Genomic DNA, 27,152 nt, shown 5'->3' on the forward strand with positions numbered 1-27,152 from the left:
TCATCATGTCATCTGTGAAAAGCATAGGGTGCCGGTGGAGGACCTGCCAAGTCTGGTATTCTAGGGCCAATTGGGCTCCACAGTCCCTACAAGGCCCACAAGAGGTTTTTGGGTCCTCAGGCCATCATTATGAAGTCTGTTTCTGATTGTTTTGTCTGAGACATTCAAATCTGTGGCCTGCTGGAAGCCATTCTGTAGAACTCTGGCAGGACTCATCCTGTTCCTCCTTGCACAAAGAAGCAGGTACCAGTCCTCTTGATTGGTTAAGGACCTTCCACTGCCCCGTGCAGCTTTCCTACAGAAACTGATGTGCCATCCTGGAGGAGTTGAACTACCTGTGCAACCTCTGTAGGGTTCAGGTATCGGCTCCTGCTACCACTAGGCACACTGACACTAGCCAAACGCAAAACTAAAGACAAAACAGAAAAGATGCAGAGGGAAAAAATGTCAGCAGCCTCCACCTGTAAAACCATTCGTGTTTTGGAGGTTGTCTCATTGTTGCCACTCTAGTCCTGGTGTTCATTTCATAAACACTAAAACAGCTGAAACTGATCAACCCATAGGTTTAACAGACATGCTATACTCTGATTATAGTGTTCCTTTATTTTATTTTATTTTATTTTATTTTATTTTGTTTTATTTTATTTTAGCAGTGTAATTGGTTTTGACTGGCGTCCCAAAGAACATACTCTAATAATGTGAAGAAAAAAACAACAAGACGGAAATTGCATGCAATATTTATGGGTTGTGTTCCTATTAAGTATTATTAATAGCATTCAGCAATTTACTACCACAGCTACATAGAGTGTTTTATAATGTCCTTTTACAAAATAACCATTAACTTTAGAACTGCTTCATACCCAAGCCAAAAAACTTTTAATGCATAGCAATATTTCTAATATTACACTTCAAGTATCTGAAAATAACCTGGCGGAGCAATAAAGAGTCTATGTCTGCTGTCATTTGTTAAGTCCCTGATATCTCATTACTCATAAAGTCCTTTTACTGGCCACTGAACACCAAGCAATTAACACTTTAAGTCTTCCTCGTGTCAAGTGATGCTTTCCTTTAGGGACTTTAAACCCCGGGATGCTAAAGAGATGCTTCCTGAAAGTTTTATTCAACTAAATGTAGACCTAATAGCACAGAGAAGAATTCAAAGTAAAGAGGAGGAGAGAGAGATAAATAGGTTTCAAAAGGGAGCCAAGGTGTGAAGTGACCTTCTACCTTTAAAAGGTTCTCTGCATTTCATGCATTTATTAAAATGAGCCTTTTAAGACACCACCTGCATAAAAAGATGTTTTGGTTACGTGAAGGTACAAAAATACTGCCAGAGGTTTGTAAAAGCCATTTTTTTCTTTCTTCAGAGTATAAGGAATGAATCTCAGTGAGTTTACCACAAGTTCGGAGAGTAGACAGAAAACAGTCAACAGTTCATAATGAGTTTGAAAATATACACTAAGAAGCAGTCAGTGTGAATGACGATCAACAAGACAAATGAACTGTGAAGTTAGTTATTAAAGCTCAAATAGTATTAAAATGGTTGCCTGGGTCTGATTTTGTAGGGGTTTTTTTCATCTTCATTGTAACCTATAAGCAAAAGAATCATCACTACAAAGTACGGTTTCATTGTACAGCACATACATTCCACCAACTGAGTTGCCAAAACTGATCTTCACCTCATAATGTAATCATTCACAGTATACTGTAAATTCTAATTTACATTGGAAATGTGTACAATGCACTCATAGTGAATTTTTCAAGTTTAAGCAAGAAGATAAAAACAGTTTAGAGCACTTAATATATTAAGTCCAACATTAGTGAAGTCTAGTCAGAATTGCAATTTTAAACAACTAATTTGAAAGTAATTTTTAAAAAATATAAAAATATTTTGTGGTTAACAAGAGTCTCATTTACTTGTTAAACCATGACGATTGACTGCCTGGAAAATGGCAAGTCAAACTCATACTTGCACATTTCAGAAATCCACAGTGATTAATGAAAACACAGTTTGATTTTCACCTTTCTGACTGACACTGCTCATCTGACAAATGAATTTACACCAGTGGAAGGACAGTATGACAGTGAAGTGTGAACATTTTTGGTGGCATGATCTGTAGATGGGGCCCAAGTCGCACAAAAACAGGCTTAGTTTGCACAAGTTGGCACTGGTTACATAAAACAAGTCACAAAGCATGATTTCATTTCACCTGTGATGGGTTAAAGTCACTACAGGAGACAGTAACATTTTTTAAAGGCAGGAAGCTACTGCCATAGATTAAATAAAATCCAAATCACCAAGTATTAAACATTCAACTGTTTGGGATCTAATTCCTTTTATTCATTGTCTCCTGTTTTCAGATGGGTTTTTTTTTTTTGTTTTTTGTTTTTTTTGCCTGTCCCATTTGGATCTTTAGCCATCAGAAATGTTGTCTGAAGGCCAAGAAAGATGCCAAGCGGCTATTTTTAGATGTTTAAAAGTGAATCTAAGTGAAGCTTGTGCTGGAATGTCACTCTGGATTTTATCATTTTATTTGAGATCCATTTTAGTGGACTCGAGCAGTGGCTCGAGATTGATCTTGGGATAATCTTTGGTCAATCTCTGTCTTTTGACTCTCATAATAAATCTGTGACCCACTCCTGCTTCTTTCATTTAAGAAATATTGCCAAAGGAGGTTTAGTACATTGTTTACAAATCACTGCAAAACTATCCTGACTTCCAGTCTTACACTGAAGCTGTAATAGTAGATAGAACTGGTCTGAATAAACTAATCTTTACATCTATAAAAAAAACTTTTTTATTACACTATAGAGAAAAGAAGTTAAGCTTGATGCAGAAGCTGAAAAAGAAAAACAACAGCACACGTCTGCCTCATCACAGAGTCCTCAATTTTACCATCAAACATCTGTATTTATATTGACTTTCATGCTGAGGGAACATTCACAAAAGAATACAGTCAATACAGTGAGTGCTAACCACAATAGACCCACTTTTCTGAGCTCTCATGAAGATAAATGCCATAGAAATGTCGGCCACAAATAGACAGCTGTCATGGCAACTCCATATCTAATATATAAAACGTCGCATCCGTCTGCTCAGACTCACAGAAAACTGGACACTAAAAGGTTAAGAGCGCTAATTTAGTTGGCAGAGTTATGAAAAAGAATTAAACGCACGATTAAGTTTTGAGAGGGTACGTGAGTAAGTGTTATTTTACTTCTTTATTCCTAGTAATTGAAAGATTTGCCACCCGTCCCCTGCTTTACAGTAACAAGAACCCAAATATTTGATGACTTCTTTCTTCTTGTCTGAATAAAGACCGCAGTAGCCCTGCGTGCGGCTGGCAGATTCCCCGTAGATAAGCAATCTGCCTTGAAACGCTCGTCCCATGAGGCAATGCACTCAGCTTATCAACGTGATTCATCTTCCTGATTGTTTGGCGTGTCTTAGGGCGCTGTGCAGTGTGCGGTGGGTGAGAGGCACATCGACCTGCTGCAGCTGGATGGTGGAACGAAATGCTAATCATCCGGTATTTATGATCAGCGGTTTAGTGCATGTGAAAGAACGGGAGGACAGGCTGTCTGTCCCATTGTACTGCCATTCACTCACTCCCCTGTTGCTTCCCTCACAGCACAGGCCAGCCTATTGCGGTAAACATTAGCCCCTGGCACTGCTGCTGAAATATTAAAGCATCTGGAGGAGGGTGTGCGCGCACAGGTAGGCGTGCAGCTGCTCCTCTCCTCTGATGACACGTGGAGGATTAATCAGTGCAATGCGCGCGCTTTGGCAGAATAGCTAAGTGTTAGGAACATCGCTGGTCTCATTGGCTACTTGGAGAGAGCGAGAGGTGGGGGGAGGCTTTTAAAAAAAAAAAAAAAAAAAAAAAAAAGGTCCGCAGGATGACCAGCCCCGCGTGCCGTGCGTGAATAAACACGTACAGGTCCGAAGCTGTAAACAGTTTAAAAAAAAAAAAGAAAGAAAGAAGAAGAAGAAGAAGAAGAAGAAGAAGAAGAAAGAAAAGAAAAAGAAAAGAAAAGAAAAGAAAGGAAAAAAGAAAAAGAAGAAAAGGGGGGAAAAAAACCTTAGAGCGTAAGGGCTCGGCGGAAACTGGAAAACTTAGGCGCTGTCCATGGTGCTGAATTTGAATAGCCCCTCGCCGTCCCCTTGGGCCGTGGGGGGACCGGCGACCCCGCTGTGAAGCATCACATTGTTCGGCGACCTGCTCGTACCTGAGCTCACCGGATGATCGATGATCCGGAGGTCGGTGGTGATGGTGTACGATTCCAACCGACAGGTTTAGAAGGACAGCAGATTCGGTCTCGGTTCGCACGGGAACATGGATGAAGGACTTGTGGGATTAAAAGCCCGAATGAAGACAACATGTCTCTGAGGAGGCGGCTCGCTACGTACTTTCACAGGTTATCTGTTTACTGAGCAGATCGAGCCCGATTCCGCTAGAAGCAGCAGGAGGAGCAGGATCTCAGTCACTCATCCCTCCATTCATGAGAGGAATTCCAACACGTTGCAAAAAAGATGAACTGCTGTAATTTAGTAACCCTTCAATAATAGGAGATTTGCATTAAAAAAATATTAACATTAATCTAAGAAGAGCAAATACATCCACCAAGGCATGGCTCGTCTTCTTGTTTTTGTCAACTCCGTGGTCCTGTTGCTTTTTGGCAGCGATGTGTTCTTGGTGGGAGCAAGTAAGTATGAGCCTCTCAAGCAGACTCAAATTAATTATTGTGCCTTCTTGTAGCCTTGTAAAATGCGCCATTACTCAAACTATTACAGCCCTTTGGAGGGGTTTACGCACCTCAATCCCACAACTCATTCATATACATCAAATACGTGCTAAAATACGATTATGCCGTTGCATCCAGCTTATAACACCTGTTTAACCTGCTGTATGATCTGGGCCTTACATTATCACTATTCTTACCTTATTTACTATCTCTAAATCACTAATAAAACCAGATGTAGTGTTTGCAGTGTTTTAAATATACCTTTGGTGTTTTGAATAGCCTGATTACAGATAAACAAAAATCAAACCAAAAACTATTTTAACAAGTCTATCAAAAGAGCACATTCTTGTTTCCCCTCTACTCAATTTAAAGGTAATATTATGTGCAATTCTACTAAAGACAATTCAGTTTAGCCTGTTTTAATTAGACATCCAAATCCATACATTTAATTTCACTACAACAACACTAGTTGCAGAGCCAATGGCGCCTTAAGTTCAATGCAGCAAAGAGACAGATCACCAGTGCATAAACTGTGGTTTGTTTGCATTCTTTCCATTGCGAGGTCCGCTTCAGGCTTAAAATGTATGAATCCTTGCTATTTCTGCCACAGAAGTCTCCTGAGCCTCTGTGTGCATGCATCTACAGTATCTCTGTCTCTTTATCTGTCTACCTCTATCACTTTCCCCCTCGCCTCTCAAGGGAACTGAGTCCTACATGTGATAGCGCCTTGAGAGAATCAGATTGGCACTTCACGGTTTCTGTGGGTGGCTGTGCTCTGTCTGCCTCAGACACCTATTCAGAGCTTCTTTTTTTTTTTCGAATGTTTTGTGGCTGACATGTGACGCAAAAAGGCATCTCTGATCTCTGTGGAGTTTGCCCAGAGCGTAAGCTTGTCACTGCTGAACACATAAATGTTACACTCACAGATACAAATGTGGCGGCTGCTCTGAGGTTTAAAGTAAATTGAAATAAATGCTGGATTCATTACCGCCAGTCCAGACTAAGCTAGGAGAGTGCTGGATTCAGTCATTTAGAAGAAGGTGTGACTTAATTTTATGATAATTCGGTGCATGGTGAAGGTATGGAAAAGGATCATTTCAAGTCACTTGGAAGTCCAAATGAAAATGTGTATTTATGGCAAATGTTAGTGTAATACAAAGGCTCTGAAATTTATTTTTCCTTCATTTTCATGTCTTATTTCATCTGGGCCAAAAGCTTTTTCTGCAGCTTGTTAAAAACCGGTCTTGAAAGTAACGCATCAAACTCATCACTGCTCTTCCAATTTTTGAGAAAATTCCAGCACTTTCCAGACAAAACCAAAAGTGAGATGCAGTTCTTCCTTAAATCAATCAGTACAAGCATCCACACTCAATTTCTGTCATTCTAGGTGATATAAAAGACTTGAATACTAGTACCTACGTTAACATTCACACACAAGCTAAAAGCAAGCACATTAGGAAATAGATCCCACGTGAGCGTCAGACACTAAACAAATGTAAATGAAAACTTATTGGATTTACTGGCTTGCCGGGCTCATATCATCCTTCAAATTGGCAATATGCTGTTCATAAACCTGGTGACACATTCATGACAAATAGATGTTCTCAGTTACAGATGAATTCATTAGTATGAAAGCCAATATTTGCCCATCTTGTCATAATTATCTGCCGTGACACAGTATTTATTTTAAACAGACACACACACATAACGAGGGGGAAACGCAAGGTAGATTTTCAGCGTGTTTTTGTGTGTCACTCTTGTCTTGTTCAGATGTCTGCAGAAACCAGTAAACACCCACTGTTGGTGCACATTACACTTTGAGGCGGATAAAGTGATGTCCGCTTGAAACTGAAAAGGCTCAAGGTTGGGCCAGTGATTATATTAACCTTAGAGCGGTGCCGTGTCCCATCTGGTCTCACTGCCATTTCACAGCCTCTGGATCTGCGAGTAATAACACAGAGGGTACCTACAGTAAAGAAAGGGGCGCTAAGTGGTCCTACAGTCAAGGGGATCTGAATTGTGGAGGAAAAGAGGCAGGAGCTAGCCAGGCCCGCTTACACACATAACCACTTCAGACTGCTGTGGCAAAACTAAATAGAGAAGTGGATTGAAGCGAGAGACTTAAGATCACATCAAATCACTGCTCCCGCATGACATCATGTATGAAAGAAGAGGATTGAGAGTGAAACAAGAGGGAAAAGGCATTCGCAGGTAATACAGGGATGCACGGTGCTGCAGCGGAAATAAAAGCAGCACAGCACTGCTTAAAAGCTCGATAGCAAGCAATTTACAAGCAGATGTGTGACAACCTCCTGTTGTGCAGAGGAGAACATTTAGACTTCCCATGACTGACTCTGAAATATGTCCTGATGAAGCCATTTGAAGATTGACTGGACAACACGTCAAAATCGGAGGCTCAGTTCTTCCCTTTATTTATGTCAGCAAGAGTTTAATTTTACGAGGGAGGTTGACATTATAAATATTAGATAAGGATTAAACTATAAGTAGTCCTTCAAACTGTCACTATCTTAGAGGTAATTGAAATGTGACTAATAATAAAGGAACATTAAAAAAAAGCCATTGTTCTGCCTTTAAATGTATTTTTACCAGTAAACAGATCAGTCCCCCTGGACCGTTTATGCCCTCTTAACTAAACACAAATTCATGTTAGGCAGCTTTTAAAGTAGCAGCAGCAGCAGTGTAGACGTTTACATAGAAAGACTGCAGAAAACATCAATACAGTTCAATTGAATTCATTTAAAAAAAATGTGGGAAGAATGGAAAACCACCATAAAATAGGTCAGATATTGTGATATCCAGCTGTAGCAGATTTTTTTTATATATGGTCATTTCATGAACCTTTTACAAAATAACATTAATAGATTTAGAAAATCTCTACACATGGGGAACAAAGCTGAATATCTACAATGAGCGGCAGTGGTCTTCAGGCACTCAGACAGTGTGTTAAAAGCAGTTATAACTCTGTAGTGGACATCACTGCATGGGCACAGAAACACTTCCAAAAACACACGCGATCACTACCCAATTCATCTATTCATCAAAAAATGGAAGTTAAAACTCTTGTGTGTGAAGAAAATCAGATATAAAAAAAGATCAGAAAAATGGTCCAGTGTAGGAGCTCATTTACATTTAGGTGAAACTAGGTTTGAATTTGTTTACATTCTTCTTCGAGCTAAAGCGGAGAGAGCATCAGTCTTATCAGAACACTTGGAGGACCACGCCTTCAAACACGCCCCCTCTGGGTCTTTTCTTTTATATATGCTCCCCCCCCCCCAAGCTGTTTGTTCTCATTTTTGTGCCCCACCCTCTCTCCTGGTTTTCCACTCCCTTCACTTCTTCACTTCTCATTAGTACATGGGGATCTGCCAGGCCCGGGAGCCGCCTCCAGTCCCCATCGAGGTCTTCCCCAAACGGCAGCTCTATTCTTGATTAAGCCATTCACCTTTATCTACTAAAAAAACGCTGCCCAACCTAAAATAAGGCCCAGCTAGTGAAAGTATGTAAGATAGCATCCATGACTGTGTTGATGGCATACATAACTTAACTGAAGCTCAAGTTATCAATGAAGGAACCATTAATGTTGAGTGGCACAAAAAGATTTTGAAGCAACACAGCACAAAGCAACACAACCAGACAACTCTTTTTTTCCCCAGGGAAAGCGTTGCTTATTTCAGCAAAACAACAACAAATCTCATTTTGCACACATTCAATCACAGCGCTGTGATAAGACAGTCTGGGGTCTGACTGGGGACAGACCTACAAAACGCTGTTGAGGAGATGAAATCCCTTTTCAAGGCATAATAGGATAATGTCTTATTCCCAGCCTTAAAAATTCCTGTATTCCAAATATTGTCTTGTGTTGACAGACTCAAATCTTATAGATTTGAACTATAAAATGTTTTAATTTCAACATTTAATATTTTGTCTTTGTATTAATTTCACATAAAGATGCAGTTTAAAATACTTCAAAATCACTGAATTTTGTTTTTATTTTCATTTTTCACAGCGATCAAACTGTTTTGTTTTTTGTTTTTTAAAGTTGACTAAGTAAAAGCATAATCTCTCATTTTCCACTTCCAAATTCCTGTTTAACCATCGTGTCATGCTTATGCATTGCTGGGATAAAAAGCATCATAAGCTGTCTTCATACAGTAAATCTGAACTTTTATTTTCTGACCATAAAACATATCCAATTAGTCTTATGGTGTAAAGCATGAGCAGCCAATAAGAAAACAGGCAGTTCTGCTTCGCAAGCAAACATAGAGGTCAAAATAAGAGATGCTGCCCCTTTATCTGGCTCCGATAAACTCAACCTGGGCTCATTTCCACATGGCTCATCAGCCATTCAAAGATCCACCAGCCTTTTCTCCATGTCTGTGTGTGCACTCTGGTTAGATGGGGCACTAGCTAATGTGCTCTGCTTTGGCTATAAGCTATGATTCATCCTAGCAGTGCTCCCACATCCCGAGAGGGATGTACCTATTGCCTTTTTATTTCAGATCTTACATAATGCATTCCGTTGAGTGGGGCTTACCCCAGCCACATGGCAGATAACAAGTACTGAAGTCTCTGCCATGACAATCATTACTGCAGTGGAGAACATCAAAGAAGCTAGAGGGGATCATTTGAACTTCTGGGCTGCACATTAAACACAATGCTGTCTAATAAGCCAGCTGTGATTCAGTTTTATAAATGTAAACACCTATTTTGTTTATTTAGTCTTTCATATGATTGAATAGCAGTTTTAAATGTAAGCATTTCAGCAAATCCTTCATTTATAATGCCTCATGCTTCAGGTTTAAATATGCGCGTCCCAGTCAAATTTGCAAGTAATGGATACGGCACCTTATAGGAAGCGGGCTTCACGTAGTGCATTACATTAGCAATGATTCAAGGCCCGATTGCCCTTTACTGTCACGTGCTCCATCATCACCAAATGATCCGCAGACAGAGCATCATGGATACGAGCTGTTTCTTTACCCATGCGCGACTTCGTGTGACCTTCGTTACCTAAAGGACAATGAGCTAAAGAGAAATGAACACGTCCCATCTGGGATGAATGCTGCCCCCTGCTTCTGGCGAAGGCTCACTTTAGGGCACGTGCTGATGGCAATCAAGCCTTAATGGTCTGTCGCTCTGTTAACAGCGGAGTCAAGTGTGACCTCGCTAAACAACGAGCACGGGTAACTCTGCTGCAACAACAACTGAAGCTTCTGTGGAGCTCTGTTAAAAAGGCGCCATTACTGTCAGTCAGTCCCAGGATGTTGGGATTTAATTTGAGTGATGAAAGATTTGAGCATAAATATGACATATTCACAGTCAGAAGACAATTAAACACTGTCACAACAGAAGGTCGTACATGATTGTACATATATATATCTACAATGTCCTAAAGGATTTCCAAAGTTCAAAGAAAATCAAAAACTATACAAGACTTTCTGTCAGTCTTAACACTGCATAGCCCCTTCTTACATAAAGTTGTTCTCATTACATGGACAAAATGAGGAAGATATAACCTCCAAACCTCTTAATGCCTGTGTTACCCCCCTCCTCCCACCTCCCCCGTCCTCCCCCCGACTATCTCCACAGAACATTAATTTCCTCTCGCACTTTCCATCACAAGAATTAGCCCGGTCCCTTGTTCAGCTCATTCACTCCCTTCCACAAACCAATCCGAGCGTGTCATGAGCCAGAGAAACCGAGCATCATGCTCGTGATTGACCCTGACCCCCATGTGCCACGTAGTGCCATGGGAGCTAGGGCAGGGAGACTGATAACCTTGTCTGACCCGGGCTCCATGGATCCACCTCAGTGTCACCTTTTGCACAGAACAGAGCGACTGTTGCTGATTCTCTCAAAGATAAAATAGGAGGCAGGAGTACCAGAGATTTAAAAAAAAAGAAAAAAAAGAAGAGAGACAGACGTATGTAGATAAGCGCGACTGAGCCAGGAAACCGCACATCATCTGAAAAACCTCTCAATTTCATCATTTCGGCTTTCATCTTTCTTTTTCAAGCAATATCTTTTATGGTCCATGCACAGCACATGCTGTGATCTCAAGACAGCTGTGTTATGTATTATTAAATCCATGCTGCATGACTTTACAAAAGTGACTGAAATACAAATTTACTTCATAGCTGTCAATTAATGCTCACTTTGAGGTGAATCGTTAGAGCAAGCATTACTTAAAGGGGCCAGTTGTATATATTTTACAAGGTCTTCTTTGATGTCATTGCAGAAAATTTCCACTCATGTGACATTTTCCACATATCACCAGCTACCAAGAGGCCATTAGAAATAATGGTAGCAACAAAAGGCTCACAGATAGTGTCCAGGTTCCAAACTGTCGAGCCTGTCCCATCTTACCTATTCATCTGACCTGAGTGATTGCTTATCGCTGTTCAGGCCTCCCCCCGTCACTCTGTAATTCTCCTGCTCTTCGCTTGCCCCCGCTTTTGTTCCCACTTTGCAATCAGCATGTGTACTGGCAACCAAATCATGATAGATGGCTGCAAAGTGACAGGCTGAAGAAGCATAACCCTGTCTAGAGAGGTGAACATGATATAGACCACTATAAGGCTAGTCAGTCAGGCTGACCCAGAAGCTTGTCAGGACTAGTGCAAATATATTTGCAGGTTCATTTAAAATGCAAGTACACAGGTTATTTAAATGAATTTATTTGTCATTTATTGTAACTTTTGGGTTAAAAGAGGCAGGGAAATACTGGTCCCTTCAAAAACACACATTACAAATAATTAAAATAAGTCCAGAGTGTACTAACGGTTTGTGGATGCCTGTAGAAATAGATCTATTCCTGACCTGAGTACAGTACATTACATTTTACAAGTAAGACTGAAAGAAGTGAGTATGTGGGTTCTCTGAATCTTAGACTTCAGAGTACCAGCACGATTTTAGAGACCCCTCATGAACACAGATGGCGTGGGTCTACTCAAATATCTGGAAAAGCTGCTGGATTAACAGATCTCTCTCTTGCTGTTTACTCTCCTCCAGACCGGCCACCAGCTCCTGTCAATGTGTCTGTCATGCACCTGCGAGCCGACTCTGCAACTATATCATGGGAAGTTCCAGAGGGGGACATAATAATTGGTTTCTCCATCTCACAGCAGGTAATTCTTAAAACTTCAAATGCAAAAAAAGGAAAGAAAATTAAATTCAAAGTTTCCTTCTTTCTTTCTTTTTTGTTGTTTTAGCCCTTTTGATTTGTAAATAAGCTTTCATCATTTCCTGTTTTTGGTGCCAACATGCCAGCAGATAGACTGGTGAAGTGGTGCATAATAATAACCTGCATAAAATTGGTACTGGCTGAATGGAGCATGGCTCTTAGCGTGAAGCTAGAATAAAACCTGGTATGCCCAATTTGCAGAGAGAAAACATGAATGCACAGAAGTATGTGACGCTGCCAAAAGTGCATTTTTTTATCATAATGAAAAAATTTCAGGCTTAAAATAGGAAAGCCAGTAAATGCTAACAACGAGTGACAGAATGCAATACGCTGCTGTAATCATGTTTACGTTTTACGCAGCTGAAAACATTATGCACCCATTTACTTTGTTTTTCATTCAGTGTGACTGATGGGCTGAACACGACACCCACTCTCCTTCTTCCTCCTGTATAGCAGCTGCATTTGAACACCATCAGCATTCGCCTTCAGTGTCTATGGCAGTTTAATCAGAAGATTATTCATTGTTTACAGACAGCTACATGACTTTTTTCTCTCCCCCCAACAATAAAATCTCTCTGTCAAGCGCGGCCATAGAAATAAATAAGAAGACATTTGGCCTGACGTCACTCTAAGTGCAGATTGTTTGTGAGCGCTGAGATCCCTGCATGTTACTGGAGGAGTAATTCTTTTTTGCTTTAGGTCCTGATTGCTCCAATAGCGTTCGGAGAAGTCAAAGATAAAGTTTGAGATTGTGAAAACTTGTCTCCCGGCACTTGTGGTCTAACTTAATCAGACATCAATTCCTAGTCGAGACCCCATATGGTGAAAATAAAGTGCCAACTGCTAATATGATAAAATACTCAGCATGACTTTCACCAGAACCTGGAATATTTTCTGGTTGGTCACCTCTACCTCACATTGGTTCCCTGATTGTTTTTTTAATGACACTGGAGAGAAATACATTGTTGACTATAGCACTAGCATAAAGAAAAAACCTCATGAGGTGAAACAAAGACTGTCTTACCTTTAGAGCCATTTTGAGGTTGTATTTATGCTATCACTGAATCTACTCTGCTCTTTGCTTTCTGTTTAACCCTGCGATTTCACGCATTAACAATATTGCTAAATATCCAAATCATTTTTTAATGTTTCTGTAATGGTTATTCTACCAGTACTTGCAAGTTCCTTAATCCAAATTCTATTTTTAACGCTTTAATATGATTATTGTGTTTATCCATGAATTTTCTTATTTTTTGTTTTATCAAAAAGCTGGAAAAATAGTAAAGCGCATTATTATTCATTATGTTTTGATTAAGATGCTAATTACATTTATATACCTGCAATCCTGAACAGAAAAATGAGTTTTAGTGGTTAAATGTTAAACTCGATTAATTTCTGACTTGTCAGAGTAGTCACATTTGGTTATGTGCCTAGTAAATAAAAGATTTTTAGTTTTTGGCAGATTTCTAAAACATTTGTGGTATCTTATTTTTATGACTGGTGATCCAATGCATTTTTTAAACAGTGAATATTTTAAAAAAGATTGTACTTTTTTTTGGTCCGAATCTCAAGGTCTTGTTCAAAGAGAATTACTGTGTTTCGCTCTAGAATATATGTATGGTGGGTCTTTACCACAGAGTGTATATTAAGGAGTGACATAAAAACGACCTAAAATCTGCATTCTTTCTAACCATCAGCAAATGGGTTGCTGGTCTTATTTTGCACAACATGATGTTTGGTTTGTAAGTGATAGTGCAAGGAAAACAGATCATAGAGCAGGTTATGCTTTAGGGTGGACCTAACTTTTGATAAATTGTTAAAGGTGAGTGGGCAGCAGAGACACCCCTCATTTGTAATGTCTGGTTTAAAAGAACCAAGAAGGTGCCAGCCTAAATGCTTAGCTCAAGACTTCATTCTATAGTGCTTGCGTTACAATACAAACACTATGTAAACATTTGTTGTGAATTCACGCCAAATAATAGAGAACTGGATTCAATTCACTATCGCTTTGTTTTTCTTCTATTCAAATATTCAGAGGCAGGATGGACACATGCAGCGATTCATCCGGGAGGTCAACACAACCAGCCGTTCTTGCGTTCTTTGGGACCTGGAGGAGGATACAAACTATATCATTCAGGTCCAGTCTATTGGCCTCTATGGCGAGAGTCAAGCCAGCAAGAAGGTCCATTTTCATACCCTTAAGAAGTCAGACCGCTTTCCTTCCAACAGCTCCAACCAAGGTATGGTACTCTGAGACCTTGAGCAAAATTCCTCTTAAAAAAAGGGGGGGGGGGGGGGGGGGAGTCTCACAACATGCTATGAGTCATTGAAGCTGTAGGCAGACATGATCAAGATTACTGCTACGCTTACAAATCATTGAGACCTGCATGTCTTCGACATGCTGTGGAAAGAAAAACAAAATGTGGCAAGAGCAGAATTCTTGACAGTTCTGCAAAGAGAACAAAATGATTCTCAAAATGAGATAAATATGTGGATTGCTATTGTGTTTCAAACTGAATACGCTCTTCATTTAGTGTCCGAGGAGCCTTCAATCTTCTAATCAGTCATTAAACGAATTAAACAGAGAAGTACGCGGCTAGGTGTTTGGTATTATTGTGTGCTCCACACAGAACAGCGAAAACGAAAAACAAAAGCAGCAAGTTGTCTGAGGAGATAAGAAAGAAAGGATTCCAAGGCATGATGAAGGTGAAGACTACAATACATCTCCAAGCAGCTTGAATCCTGTAACCAGAGATTAAATCTAATTAATAAGTTTGAGGGCCACAGGACTGCAGCCATCCTATCTGGAGATGGATGCAGAGAAAAACTGACACAAGACTGAATAGAAGTTTAGAATGTGTAGAAGGGAAGACAACCAAACTTTGAAACAGTACAATAAGTCCCTTTGGAGATTACAAAATCTGTCAAAAACTTGTTTAAAGCTAAAAATTATATTTCTCATTTATTGGGAAAATAACAAACTGAATTCATGTTTTTACACCCAAATGTGAGGCGGCACACTCAACCGGACTCTGAGAAGTCGCAACTTAATCAAGCGCAACATTCAACATTCACTAAAACTCATTTTACTGTTCAGAAATTCCAATGAATAACTGTAATTTAGCATCTTAATTTAAAAAATAATATATATATTTTAAATGTTTTCTTACATTTTTTTTGTAAAACTGAAAAATTGAACGTTTACAGATGAGAAACAACAATTATTTTTTGGCATTAAAAACATAATTCAGAATAAAGACTCCGTACATACTGCTGGATTAACCATTCCTAAACATAAAATGTGATTTTTGTAATTACCAAAATTTTGGGTAGCTATGGCATAAACCTTACACTGGGTGATTGTGTCAGAATTGTCGATGCAACACCTACTGTGCTTTACCATTTTTTAATCGATTTATTTATTTATTTATGGGGTTTTTTTGCAATTGGTGACACATGGTGGCATAAATGTGTACAGAGTACAATAAAACAAAAAAATCATCAGAGTGTCAGAGAGATCTACTGTGTCACAGCTGCTCTAACAGACCTCTAACATCTTAAAGCACCCATATTGACACGATTCAGAAGTGAGCTCTGAGTCCCAATCTTAACTCAGCCATAAGAAATCACACATTCAACCTGACAAAATACATTCAGGAAGAGTGAACAATCTACCAATCCATCAGATAAGACATGTGGAAGTCTAATTAAGTGCCAGATTCCTGCGATTGGCTTAAACAATCGTTATAAACGATTCGGTTAGGGTGGGCAAGATGCTGTCAAATTTGTCTAAGTGCAGTAGAATTGATAAGTTCACAAGAAGCCACAGCACCAGTTTTGTGCATTATGTAACACATTTGCTTTTAATTTTACACGGTTTGCCACGGGCCTCTTCCCCGAGGCACAGGCAGAAGCAACCCATTACAGGCACTCTTCCCGCTGTTGCGCTAAAGCCTCTTCTTACTCCTGAATGCTTTTAAGCACCCTAACACTGAGAATGAAATGCAGTAAAGGTTAGACAAGAGCAAGTAACCAGAAGCTTCCTCTCAGAGCAGCTCTCTTGCAGGTGGGGGGAGTGGGTTTCAAGGTGAGGGGTTTTATTTCTCCTAGAAACCAACACATTATTGACAGAAGCTTCAAGCAGGTCTGCTGCCAAACTGCTCTGAATTTATGCAGCTCTATATCACTCTGGGTGTTCCTGTTCAAACTCTAGAACACCTCATATTCCATGTGTCGGATCAGCTCGCGGGCAGGAGAAAAAATGAAGACCGTGACCTAAAGAGAATAAGTTTAGTATCTCTCAATTTCATACAGCTCAGATGTGGAAAAGGCTATTTGCTTGTTATATACTTCAGAGCAAAGTCCTCTGGTAATCTTCTCCGCAGTACTTCAGCCACGATTGTGGGATGAGCCAAATGCATTAACTCATAGAATAACGGCAACATTGCTCTAGAAACACGCCTGACGCTTCAAAAACTGTTTTGTAATTTTTATAGTCTTGTCAAAGTCGTGAATATACGGAAGTGCTGATGCAAGGGAATCATAAATGTTTCTGTTCGGCTGACACAGGTTGCGTATCATTAGTTAAGCTGGCAAGCCTGGCCAAAGCAAAGAGGAAGAAACTAATTCCTGCTCAGCACATGAGTCTGCTCTCATGCAGGAACTGACATTGCATTCCTTTCCTGTTGCTTTACATTAAGTGTCCAGGAAATTATTTTTTTGGCACTTGTGTTTTTAACTTAAGTTTTCTTTAAGTAAAAAAATTGACCTCGGAAAGCTAAATAACCATCAATATATCTCAATAAATTGCTGAGCAAGAGCAAAGACACGGCCGGTGCAGACGCTTGGAAAAGATTTATTATGCAACATTAATCAGGATTTGTAGCCTCTCGAGTCATCCAACTGGGTCAGAGAAACAGCCCATTCAGTGATGCTCCTCATTTGTAGGATTTTGTTTTGGTGCGTAAAAGACATCAATGTCAGCTTTCCATAAATCTAATGCCGACACTGCTGACTCCTCACGCCCAAGCTTTAAAGTCCAATCACATCAAGTTTCTAGGTGCAACTTTTGTGAACCGCATTACTCAACTTCTCTTTTCTTGTTTGACCCTGTATCAGTATTTATGATTTCAATTTTCTTGTCAAACCTAATTCAGACTGAATTACATTCACACGTGGTGTGACTCACACAAACCATCATACACCAATTGAGGGTGTAGAGTATTGTGATTCTCCAATCAATGACAGCATCCATTCTTACATTTCACCCATGAAAACCTGTATCAGCTTAACTCTTATAATAAGATCTGCAGGTTGAGCTACAGGAATCCAATGTGACCCATTTTTCACTAAGCATTCACCCACATGTTAAAAACAGAACTAGGCTGTCTGGTGGTCACAGCCCACAACTGGGTTATAAAAAAAAGTTTTCCACATTCAGGAGTGAATGTCTTAATGTTAAAATACGCATATAAAAATATCTGAACACTACAAGGGATCAAGCAGATGAAAAGACAGCAGACTCAGCTAGCTTATTATTTATCACAATATCAATAACAAAAAAGACTCCCCTAAATTTCTGCATATTAACAACAAACAAACAAACAAACAGAAAACGCAGTGTCTGTTATGTTTTTAATTTATAATTTTTTGAAATCTTAATGCGCACTGAGTTCATGTGATATTTTTTGTTGGAGATCTTCCTGCTGACTGTTGTTCCATAAAAGTCATTTTATCCTAGCTGGCTCCAGCACCACAGAGCCATTTCAGAGGTCCTTTGTCACAGCCAAGTGCCTTCTATTGAAACTAAATAGATTTGTGGTATACACCAGACAACCCAGAGTCAGAGCTATGATACATATGAATCAATAGGAGGGTTTTTTTCTCTCTTTTTTGTGAACAAAGCAATTTTATTAATAATGTGATTACATATTGGTGTATATTATTTACCTGGGCTGGCCAGACTCTGCATCCTCCCATTTTCTATGAAGTATTTCCTGGCAAGATTCAATAAATACATTGGAATAGACTGCAGCACTCCTTTTATAGCATCGATATCACTTTCCAAAGTCTATTTCAGCTTCATTAGTTTCACAGAAAGCTTGTGTGAGTGTATGTTTATGTGTGTCACCTGTCCTTCAAGAGAAGTAAGCTGTAGTTCTGCCTTTCACTTGATTCCCCTTTCAGTCAAATTTCAACTATACCAAGAAGATATATATATATATATATATATATATAAGAAGAAATGAAGAAATGAGGAATGATTCAAATTTTTACACAGTACTATACATGCATATGCAATTGCAAATTTAAAAAAATTACTTGCACTTGAATGGAATTAATTTTAGTTAGATAAGCTTAGTTTAAATTCCAGTCACATGAATTTGGTTCGCAAAAGATTCAAACTTTCAGACAAAGTTGGGTAAACTAACACGTTTTGATTCAAACACAAAAATCATTCCGTAGCACAGCAACTGAGAAGAAACCGCTGACACCAAGTAACTTCCAATCCACTTCACACGGTGTAACAAAAAGGAAGAGTATTTTCAAAGGATGAAGACTTTGAGCAGTCTAACCTAACTAGGCAGGTGGTCCCCTTAGACACAATTACTGCATGATGCTTCAAAGCAGAGCTTAGCTGTCTCTACTGAGTCAGAAGCTACACCTATAGGGTCTCCTATTAACAGCAGTGAGACAAAGGCATGCCACACACTGTCTAATAGCTTCATTATGATTCATACTTGGGCTTATCTCTATCTGCATTCAGTGATTTATATAAGGTTAAAGGCTATTACTCTAGAATATTATGCAACCAAAATAGCTGCAAAGAAATACTCTTATTATTATTATTATTACTATGTAAGTATAAGCATTATAAGTATATGCTTATTATGACTTTCATGGGGGCAACATGCATGACAAAAGCTGGGGCACAAGCTTGTTTATCACTATGTTACATCTGTTATTGCGAACTGAAGAGGCTGTTTTCTATAACTCAGCTGCTCAACGGCATGGGGCATCCTTTGTCACATTTGCTATATTACAATGTTCATGTGTTTGGGCAACACGTCCAAACTACAAGCGGGACAATTCAACTTTTGAACTTTTTGGGAAACATGGCTGCAACAAAAATTGTATTTACTTTCATTGTGATAATCAGTTAATAAGTCCGATCTTGAAGCAAACTTTTTCAGTGGAAAAACTTTTAAAGGAGCAATGCAGCCTAAAATAAAATTGCTCATTCTAAAGTAAACATTATGAAAGACTTCAATGATGCACCATTGTGGCATCAGCACAGAATCCCTGGTGTGTTGTCGCAGTTCACAGCCACAGCCAACATCTCGGGATTAGGGGGCGAGCAGAAGCAGGGTCGACTAATTATCTCTGCACAAATTATTTGGTGTACAGGAGGCAGCGAAATCTACTCATTCCTCTTTAGCACAAATTCACACAGCATATATGAGTCTGCCACCAACATAAAAAATTTATGAAACAACACATGGAAATGTTATTCAGATCTTTGTGTTATTACAGCATCATGTTTCTGCATATATAAGCCAATGATCCAAAGGGTAATGACCACTCACATCGAACAAATAAACAAGTCTTATTTTACAACACTTAAAAGATCTGGTGCCAATATCTTGGTGTCAGATACATTAGTAACCTGAGTTGTTTTGGTGGCAGAAGAAGGAGACATACAAGGTTATAATGGTTAGGTTTATCAGTGTAGTATATGCACACTATACAGCCTGTACCAGTGTGCTCTTGCAAGTGAAGTTTGATCATTAGATCAACTAAAAAACTTCTAAAAGGAACGAGAAGTTCAGTGGAGAAGTAAGAAGTCTCACAGATTGCATTCATCTCTGAAGCCGGTCTTTGATGTGCCGTCATCAACCCAACGCTTCCACCAGAAGTCTCTCTACGCACAGACCCGGCTACGTTTTCAGAAGTATCTTGCAGTGTAGACACCAAGCCTTCCTACATATAAATGTTGAGTCCAAAGTAAGGTTCAGAACTTTTTCATCAGATTGGGATATCAGCTGCAACTCCTATCTCTCTCACATAGCACACAGCAAAAGACCATCACACTCACGAGGTTGCTGATTGGGTAGTCTTGAGGAGGCGTAACACAGGCCTCAGTACTGGACATACACTCGATATTTCACTCATACTAAAGTTTAGATAAAGCTGAATGAGTGTTTTTGTTTTTTGTGGCATAGGTTTACAACCAGAGCTGGCAGCAATCCTGGGTGCTATGACAGTTTTTCCACCACAACTTAACAAGATATTGGTATCCATGGGAACAAAATGATGGAAGTTGATGCTAAGAAAAAAAAAGAAGAAAAAAAAGGGGAAAAAGTTAATTTATCATGATTTTTGCTTTAATCCCTTCAAATATCCAGTCATCTGTAATTTTACATGTAGTTCCAAGTCTTTTTGGCAAATTAGCATCCTGCTTTTCTCTTTAATTTGTGGTTGATTTTGACGATGTACTCCTACTTCTGCCCTCTTGCCGCTGACATCCTCACACTATCAAGATGGGGGAAAATGTGACACTCCAATTGACCCAACTATCTGACTGTTTTTATGCGAAGAGAGCTGAGTGTCTGGCATTTGAAGCCAGTTTCTTGACAACTTGATTTCATAAAAGAGGCAATTGGGAAGAGTGGGGCTCTGGAAGAGTTCCATCCATACGAGCTGAGAGGCAGTTTGGAAAGTTTCTAGTCAATCCACTTAAAGGAGGATTAATGTTACAAGATTGATGTGTGGGAATGCCCACCAAAACTACTGTAGTTCTGTTAAATGGCATAACTGTCATGAAGGGTAGAGAAAGTATACATTTTTGTCAATCCGTGCAGACACAAAGTGAGTTTGATTCATATTATAAAGCAGACAGACTCTCTCAGACTGTGCCAGACTATTATTTCTACTCCATAAAATGTCCCAGTGGATTGTATTTAAATGCGCAGTGCCTCTTAGATTTCATATTTAGTGTTCTGATGTGCTCTGTCTGTCCTCTCTCCAAGATGACCCCACTGTGCAGGGACTGGACAAGTCTCGACATCTACAAACTGGAGAGATGATCATAATTGTCGTGGTCTTGGTCATGTGGGCAGGTAAGTTTGTAGATTTCATTCAATTAAAAAAAAAGAAAGAATGAAGAAAAGAAAGAAGGACCAATAAGCAGGAAGAGGGGGGAATAAATATTCAGTGTGAAGCTCACTCAGGATCACTTTAGTCACAATAATAATTCTAATGTGTGCTTTGTACGATGACAGCAACATCACTCCTCCTTGCACCCACCATACAAAACAGAGCATCAGTAAAAACTGGCGGGACACTGATGAAGTAAGAAAAAACATAAAACAAAGAATCCTGAATCAGATTCAGGATCAGCTGATTTAGTATGAGACTACTTCTTATATTCAGGTATCATTAGTCTGACAGGAGATTGAGTACTGTCTAAAATGCAAATGTTACAGCAGTTGTTTTAAGTTAAATGAAAGCTCTGCAAAAAAAAAAGTCAGAACTATAATGGGACAGTTTTTTCACAGTAGGTAAAACCTGCGGCACAGCAATCAAGTTTAAGCTAAAGTACAAAAAAATGCAAGTGGGTCTGTCTGTAAACTAAATCTGACGACTGCGCAGCAGTGTCAAACCAACATCACACTTTTCTGAGCATTCTCGTCTTCTGGGGTTCTCCTTTGAAGTAGTGCGATGATTAATGAAGTGTTGAGGCACAATGAGAAGTGGCGTATCTGTCAGGCAGCTAGGAGCAGGGCTTCCCACCCACGAGGACCAGAGTGAGATGTTAAATAATACTAATGAGAGAAACCAAGGTAACGCGGAAGCTGTGAAGAGCGGGAGTGAAAGACAAGAAGCAACCCGTTTGGCATATTCATAATGGACTCCACATTTGTTATCCGTCAAGCTTAATGTCGGATTTACCTGATCCTCTTTGAATTTATTCATTTAGAGTTAAAACTTAAGACACTGCTCAAAGAAATCAAATCAAATAATAGGGAATAATTGATTCTGTCAGTGTAACACAAAGTCAGCTACACTTTAGGAATATCAATCAGTGCAGTTTGGAGCGGAAACCATCGTGAATCCAACCTGACCGAAGAAGCTTCTCGGATGAAAGCTGAAACGTCTTCAAGCAACTTAAAGAAGTCCAGACGCTTTTCTTTCTAAGCTCCTTAGACTACGATGACCTGGATGACTGAGAACCTTCACAGATATATAACCTGACCAATCTTTCTCTAGCTTTGCTTTTTGCTCGTGGAGTGAGCTGGGTTCTAGTGGCAGTTATGCCAGTTGAGCTGGATGGTGCTGGTCAGTGAGCACAGGTCACTAAAGGACACTGGGCCCTTTAGTGGGAGTCTATTCGTGACAGTTTGGTCAAATTCCTGCACATGAGATCATTTTGAAGCGCTCTGGCAGTGCTCCTCCAGCTCCTCCTTGCACAGAGGAGCAGATACAAGTCCCACTGTTGGGTTGATGCCCTTCCACAGCGCTGTAACTGTAGAAGGGCATCAATCTTTATGTAACTATCCATGTTTTGATAACTCATTCACACACTTTTGAGACTGCTGGGAGGCACAGCAAAGCTTCTTGTGACAGCATGTGTAGGTGTGTGATCCTAGAGATTCTGGACTACCTGTGCAACCCTGAATGGGCTTCTGGGATTGTCTCATGCTACCAGAAGTGACAAGCACACTAACAAAAAGAAAAACTAGAGAAAAATCAGTCAAGAAGGAGAAGGAGAGAGCAATGGTCTGTGACCACCACCTGCAAAACCTTTTTAGGGGCTGTCTTGGGGTTTCCTCTCCAGTGCACCTGTTGTCACTTTCATTTGCACCGAAGCAGCTGAGATGGATTCATAACAGTTTAAACTTACTAACGAGAAATTAATGTTCTAACATTTAACTGTCTGTCTTATATTGTGATGATCAAGTGCTTCTTTGATTTTTGGAGCAGTGTGGTATAACTAAGTGATTTTTAATATAGTGCTAATCTTTTCTGCTATTCTGTTTAAGATTTCAATGTACTAACTTAGTCCTGACTAAACCATACTTAAAGTGTAAAGAAAACAGCAATCAGACATACAAAGCTGTGTAGCTGAAGTTTTTGTGGATACTCTCATTCTCCACTTCCGCAAACGCCTTTGTAATTCTACGACAAAACAATGAGGATAGATGCAGAAGTACCCACTCGTACCTTTCTGCAGAGGGAATGACGTGGCTGCAATGCAGGAGACGACTTACATGATGCATGAATAATAATTTAACGAATGCGTCTCAGAACAGCTCTGTAACTCTCATTACCAGGACTGTAGATCACTTTCTGAATATTTAATAAAAGCGCCCCCATAAAAATTCATGACCTCAGTGAAGCAAGGAAGATAATTGAGAATATACAGTACTTATCCAAATTAGAGGCAAATCTGCATCTGGCAGATTTAGCAGTGAAAGAAAGCAAAGAGTATAGTGAATGACTCTCCTCCAAGCTTTGAGATAAAGGCGCAGCCGTCACCCTCCCGTGGGAACAAAATTCCATTATCCACATGGCATTTCAGCATGTGCTGTTAGAGGAATTGGTGACATGACAGTGATTGACAGCTGCCTCACGACTGAATTCCTATCCTCTTTTGTGTTTTGTTGCAAATGTGCCCCTGTCTCACCTCCTGGCAGCTGTTATTGCCCTATTCTGCCGGCAGTATGACATCATTAAGGACAACGACTCCAGCAACAATAAGGAGAAGGCCAAGCCGTCGTCAGAAAGAAGCACGCCAGAGCACCACAGTGGAGGACTGCTAAGGAGCAAGGTGAAGTCTCAGGACTGAGGCCACACAGAGACGGAAATATTTGAATTCGGTTCTTGTTAAGCTTCACACCAGCCTCAAACAGCTGTATATATACATCCAAGTAAAGTCTCTCTATACACACCATATGTATTGCTATTTCATATTCCACTGCTATGACAAAAGTTTATTTTCTCTCACTCTCTTGACATACTAGTTGAGCTGAAACTTTCCCTGAGTTGATGGCTGAAGTAATACACTGTACGCTATCACAAATCTGATCTGAGTCACACCAATCTAATAAATTTCCACTGGAGGAACAAAATCATCCATTTTTCAGTAGGCAACTGTCCAATATTTACACATATAAAAATGTACAAACCTGAGACTATACTGGTCATTAAAAGTGCAGATTAAGTCCCTTGTCTTGAACAATACGTAGATAAAGCACCGGCAGAGCCTTAAAGAAGCATCAGACTGGAGTGGATAGATTAATGCAGAGCCCACGACCAATCAATTATCAAGGTCACTTACACTGAGAATTTTGACCTCAAGCAAAAATGTAACATTGCTAGACACTGAGTTCTCTCATCCTTATTAGGTAGTTGTCAGACACCTTGGATCAGTTTTCTCTTCTTAGATTTGGTGACTAGCACACTTGGTTTAACTTGAACCCAATAAATGTCTTAAATCATTTATTACTGAGACAGTGACAGCATACAGTTTGCTCCTTAAAGACAGAGTGGGGCCACATTTTGTCATTTCTTTGAAAAAGCAGAAAATTAACAATTCATCAACTGATGTAACTTGGAAGTACATGTTTAAAGTATTTTACATGCAAAATAAATTTTGACATTTCTTGATATTGATCAATCATTGGAGCTATAACTATATATTATTAAAATTAGTTGTTTTGTATAAGACGGTGCAACTTGAGTAAGCTAGCAGTGGCTTGCAACATATGAGCCAACACTGTCCAAACAAAATACAAAAGTATCAAAAGTATCAAGTTCAACAAAAGATAGAGCTGAATAAAAAGTTTGTTTAGCCTCATGGCTGCTACTTTATTTCCTAAGGTGTTGCCATAGCTGATGGCAAATGTATTAACCACTACATCTAAAGCACAGTAAGGCTTTCACACTCCACGTTTAATGGCTCTGTTAAATTCTGAGATCAAGGCATCCATGTGAGCAGTGACTAATACTTATTTGTATTTTGTTTTTGCAGTTTCACCCTTCTGTGCCATCAATCAACATCATTGAAGTTTGAGAAGAAGAAAGCCAAACTTAAAATCCCATCTCTTCTACCATCAAAGCGTTTCGACCTTTCTCCCTGACGAGGGGGATGAAAGTAGAGAAAAGGAGAGAAATATACAAGGCTTCTGTTGGTCATCAGCAAAGAAAAAAAAAGTGTTGACAAAATACCTGCATGCACCCAGTATTTGTAGGAAAATGCAACACAAACCGACAGACACACTCCGAATGCCATCCAGTAATCCTATAGAAATCCACAAATGCCTACACACAGAAACACCAGAGAGTAAGTACAACAGAATTCTACTCCTGCGGGTTTATTGTACATAGATTAATGTTAACCCATGGTGCAGTTAACATTGATGTCTTTGCCAGGTGCTTGGTATATTATTGCAATACTATACACACAATACGACGTATAATCTCTGGGAAGCCTGTCTTAGTGACTTTAAATACGCAGTGTATTTTTGATATTGGCATGTGCAATTAGACACCACGTTCACACGTTATAGACAAGTGCAAATAGTATTAAAAACTGCCTGGTCACTAATGTATATTATTTTCTGAATACAGTCAGTAGACTAATAAGGCGAGAAAGCAAATACATTAATCTAAAATTAATTTGCTACATTTCTTAGTTGTTGTTTTTTAACCTAATATTACAGTTGAACTGCCCTGGTCTGGATGTTTTTCTTCATACATCATGTAAAACAGATATCTCTGTACATACTTCATCCATTTCCTAATAAAGTTGCATGCAAGTTATTTGCGTGTAGAATAGCCTTCAATGTGCATTCTAAGCTAGATGCCCCAAAATAGGGAAATAAACATGATTGCAGTACAATTAAGCTCTTAATGTTTTTATTCTTCTATTTTATCTGCTTTTAGAAAAAGGCACTGTCATTTATCATCCAGTGTTTTATTTCACATCTTGTACATCTTCTGCAAATTGTATTTTCTAAAGTGTAAAATAAAGCTTCTTTTGAAACTCCCATTACTAAATTGCAGCTAATGTAATAAACTTTCTCTCACTGAAAGGCATAAATCACTTTAACGTTGCACAAATTGCACTCTGACATATAAAAAGAACGTCAAATGTTACAAAGGTGCATGGTGTACATTAAGCGGGAGTGAGACTTACACCAGGAAAGTGCATTTCATGCACAAATTGCTTGGCAAGCCCCCTCACAAAAACGTGTTTTAATCCAAGTAATACTCTCCAAGAGCTACAAATTAGCCTGTTAATGATGTGGTGGCCAAAATCTAAACTAGGTTTCTTCACTTCCAGGTATAAAATGTGCACAATGCTTAAAAATTGACAGATTAATTTCTATCTTGTCACAGCAGTTTTTCTGATACAACATAAAAGCTCTTTGTGGCTGGTTTCTTACCAAAACGCTACATAAATAAATTTTACTTACTTAATTTTACTTACTAACTTTTGGAATATGCTGGAGAAGTAAAACAAATACAAAAAACATTAAAAAAAAAGAATCAATAAATAAAAATCTCATCAGTAAAAACTTACTATTTTACAGGTTCTAAACCTTTGCCAAACCTTTGTCACTTAACTTTCTGTTTGAGTTTGTGGTTACACACTGTTTTGTTTTTTGTTGTTTTTTTTCCCCCAATAGGTTTAAGGACCAGAGGAAAGATCACGATACAGCTGGGACAGTGATATCATGTACTGTTATGGGTACTCACAGGGACTTGGTGGAGATAAAGTCATGTCTTGTTAAAGCTCTCCAAATCAGCATGAGAAATGGCTGTGCTTAAGCTCTTCTTTGAAGTAATAAGACAAACACTCTATAAAAATCTCTAGACTAATGTCATACAAACCGTATATTACATTCATATAGCAAACAAAGCATTACCATTCAGGGATGTTTTTATTCACTGATCAAAGTGAAAAAAAAAAAACAGAGCCAACACTGACTGAAAAACTGAAGTTATTTTAATGGCCACTGGAATTTAGCTTCAAAGCAAAATTGTCTGTTACTCAACACATGTAAACATGTTTAAAGATACAAAAATTGAATTTTTTTGACTCATTTAAAATGTACTAAGCTATGCATTGTTAGCACTGTGACCACTTTTACTGACACGTCGATGCTAACACATGCAACTGTTTCTGCGAGGCTAG

The 27,152-nt window shown here is 39.2% G+C and overlaps 1 protein-coding gene across 1 annotated transcript; it reads left to right on the plus strand.

Annotated features, from left to right (window-relative positions):
• The first annotated feature begins 3,724 nt into the window (after positions 1 to 3,724).
• Positions 3,725 to 26,009, plus strand: fndc4a (fibronectin type III domain containing 4a). Its single transcript, XM_086264377.1, has 6 exons — positions 3,725 to 4,707; positions 11,779 to 11,894; positions 13,986 to 14,190; positions 20,980 to 21,069; positions 23,647 to 23,780; positions 24,984 to 26,009. Exons 1-6 carry the CDS (start codon positions 4,632 to 4,634, stop codon positions 25,023 to 25,025), a joined length of 663 nt encoding a protein of 220 aa, XP_086120503.1. The 5' UTR covers positions 3,725 to 4,631; the 3' UTR covers positions 25,026 to 26,009.
• Positions 26,010 to 27,152: the final 1,143 nt, after the last annotated feature.

This window comes from Aulonocara sp. 'chitande type north' Nkhata Bay, linkage group LG15 (genome assembly GCF_057382095.1).
Source record: "Aulonocara sp. 'chitande type north' Nkhata Bay isolate Kocher_YH1m ecotype deep benthic linkage group LG15, A_spYH_male_GT1.1, whole genome shotgun sequence".
In the NCBI taxonomy this organism is placed as follows: Eukaryota; Metazoa; Chordata; class Actinopteri; order Cichliformes; family Cichlidae; genus Aulonocara; species Aulonocara sp. 'chitande type north' Nkhata Bay.

Coding starts and splice junctions, on each gene's coding strand:
- fndc4a (XM_086264377.1), top strand. CDS start 4,632: ATGGCTCGTCTTCTTGTTTTTGTCAACTCCGTGGTCCTGTTGCTTTTT. Junction 14,191..20,979: donor TTCCAACAGCTCCAACCAAG/GTATGGTACTCT, acceptor CCTCTCTCCAAG/ATGACCCCACTGTGCAGGGA. Junction 21,070..23,646: donor GGTCTTGGTCATGTGGGCAG/GTAAGTTTGTAG, acceptor ACCTCCTGGCAG/CTGTTATTGCCCTATTCTGC.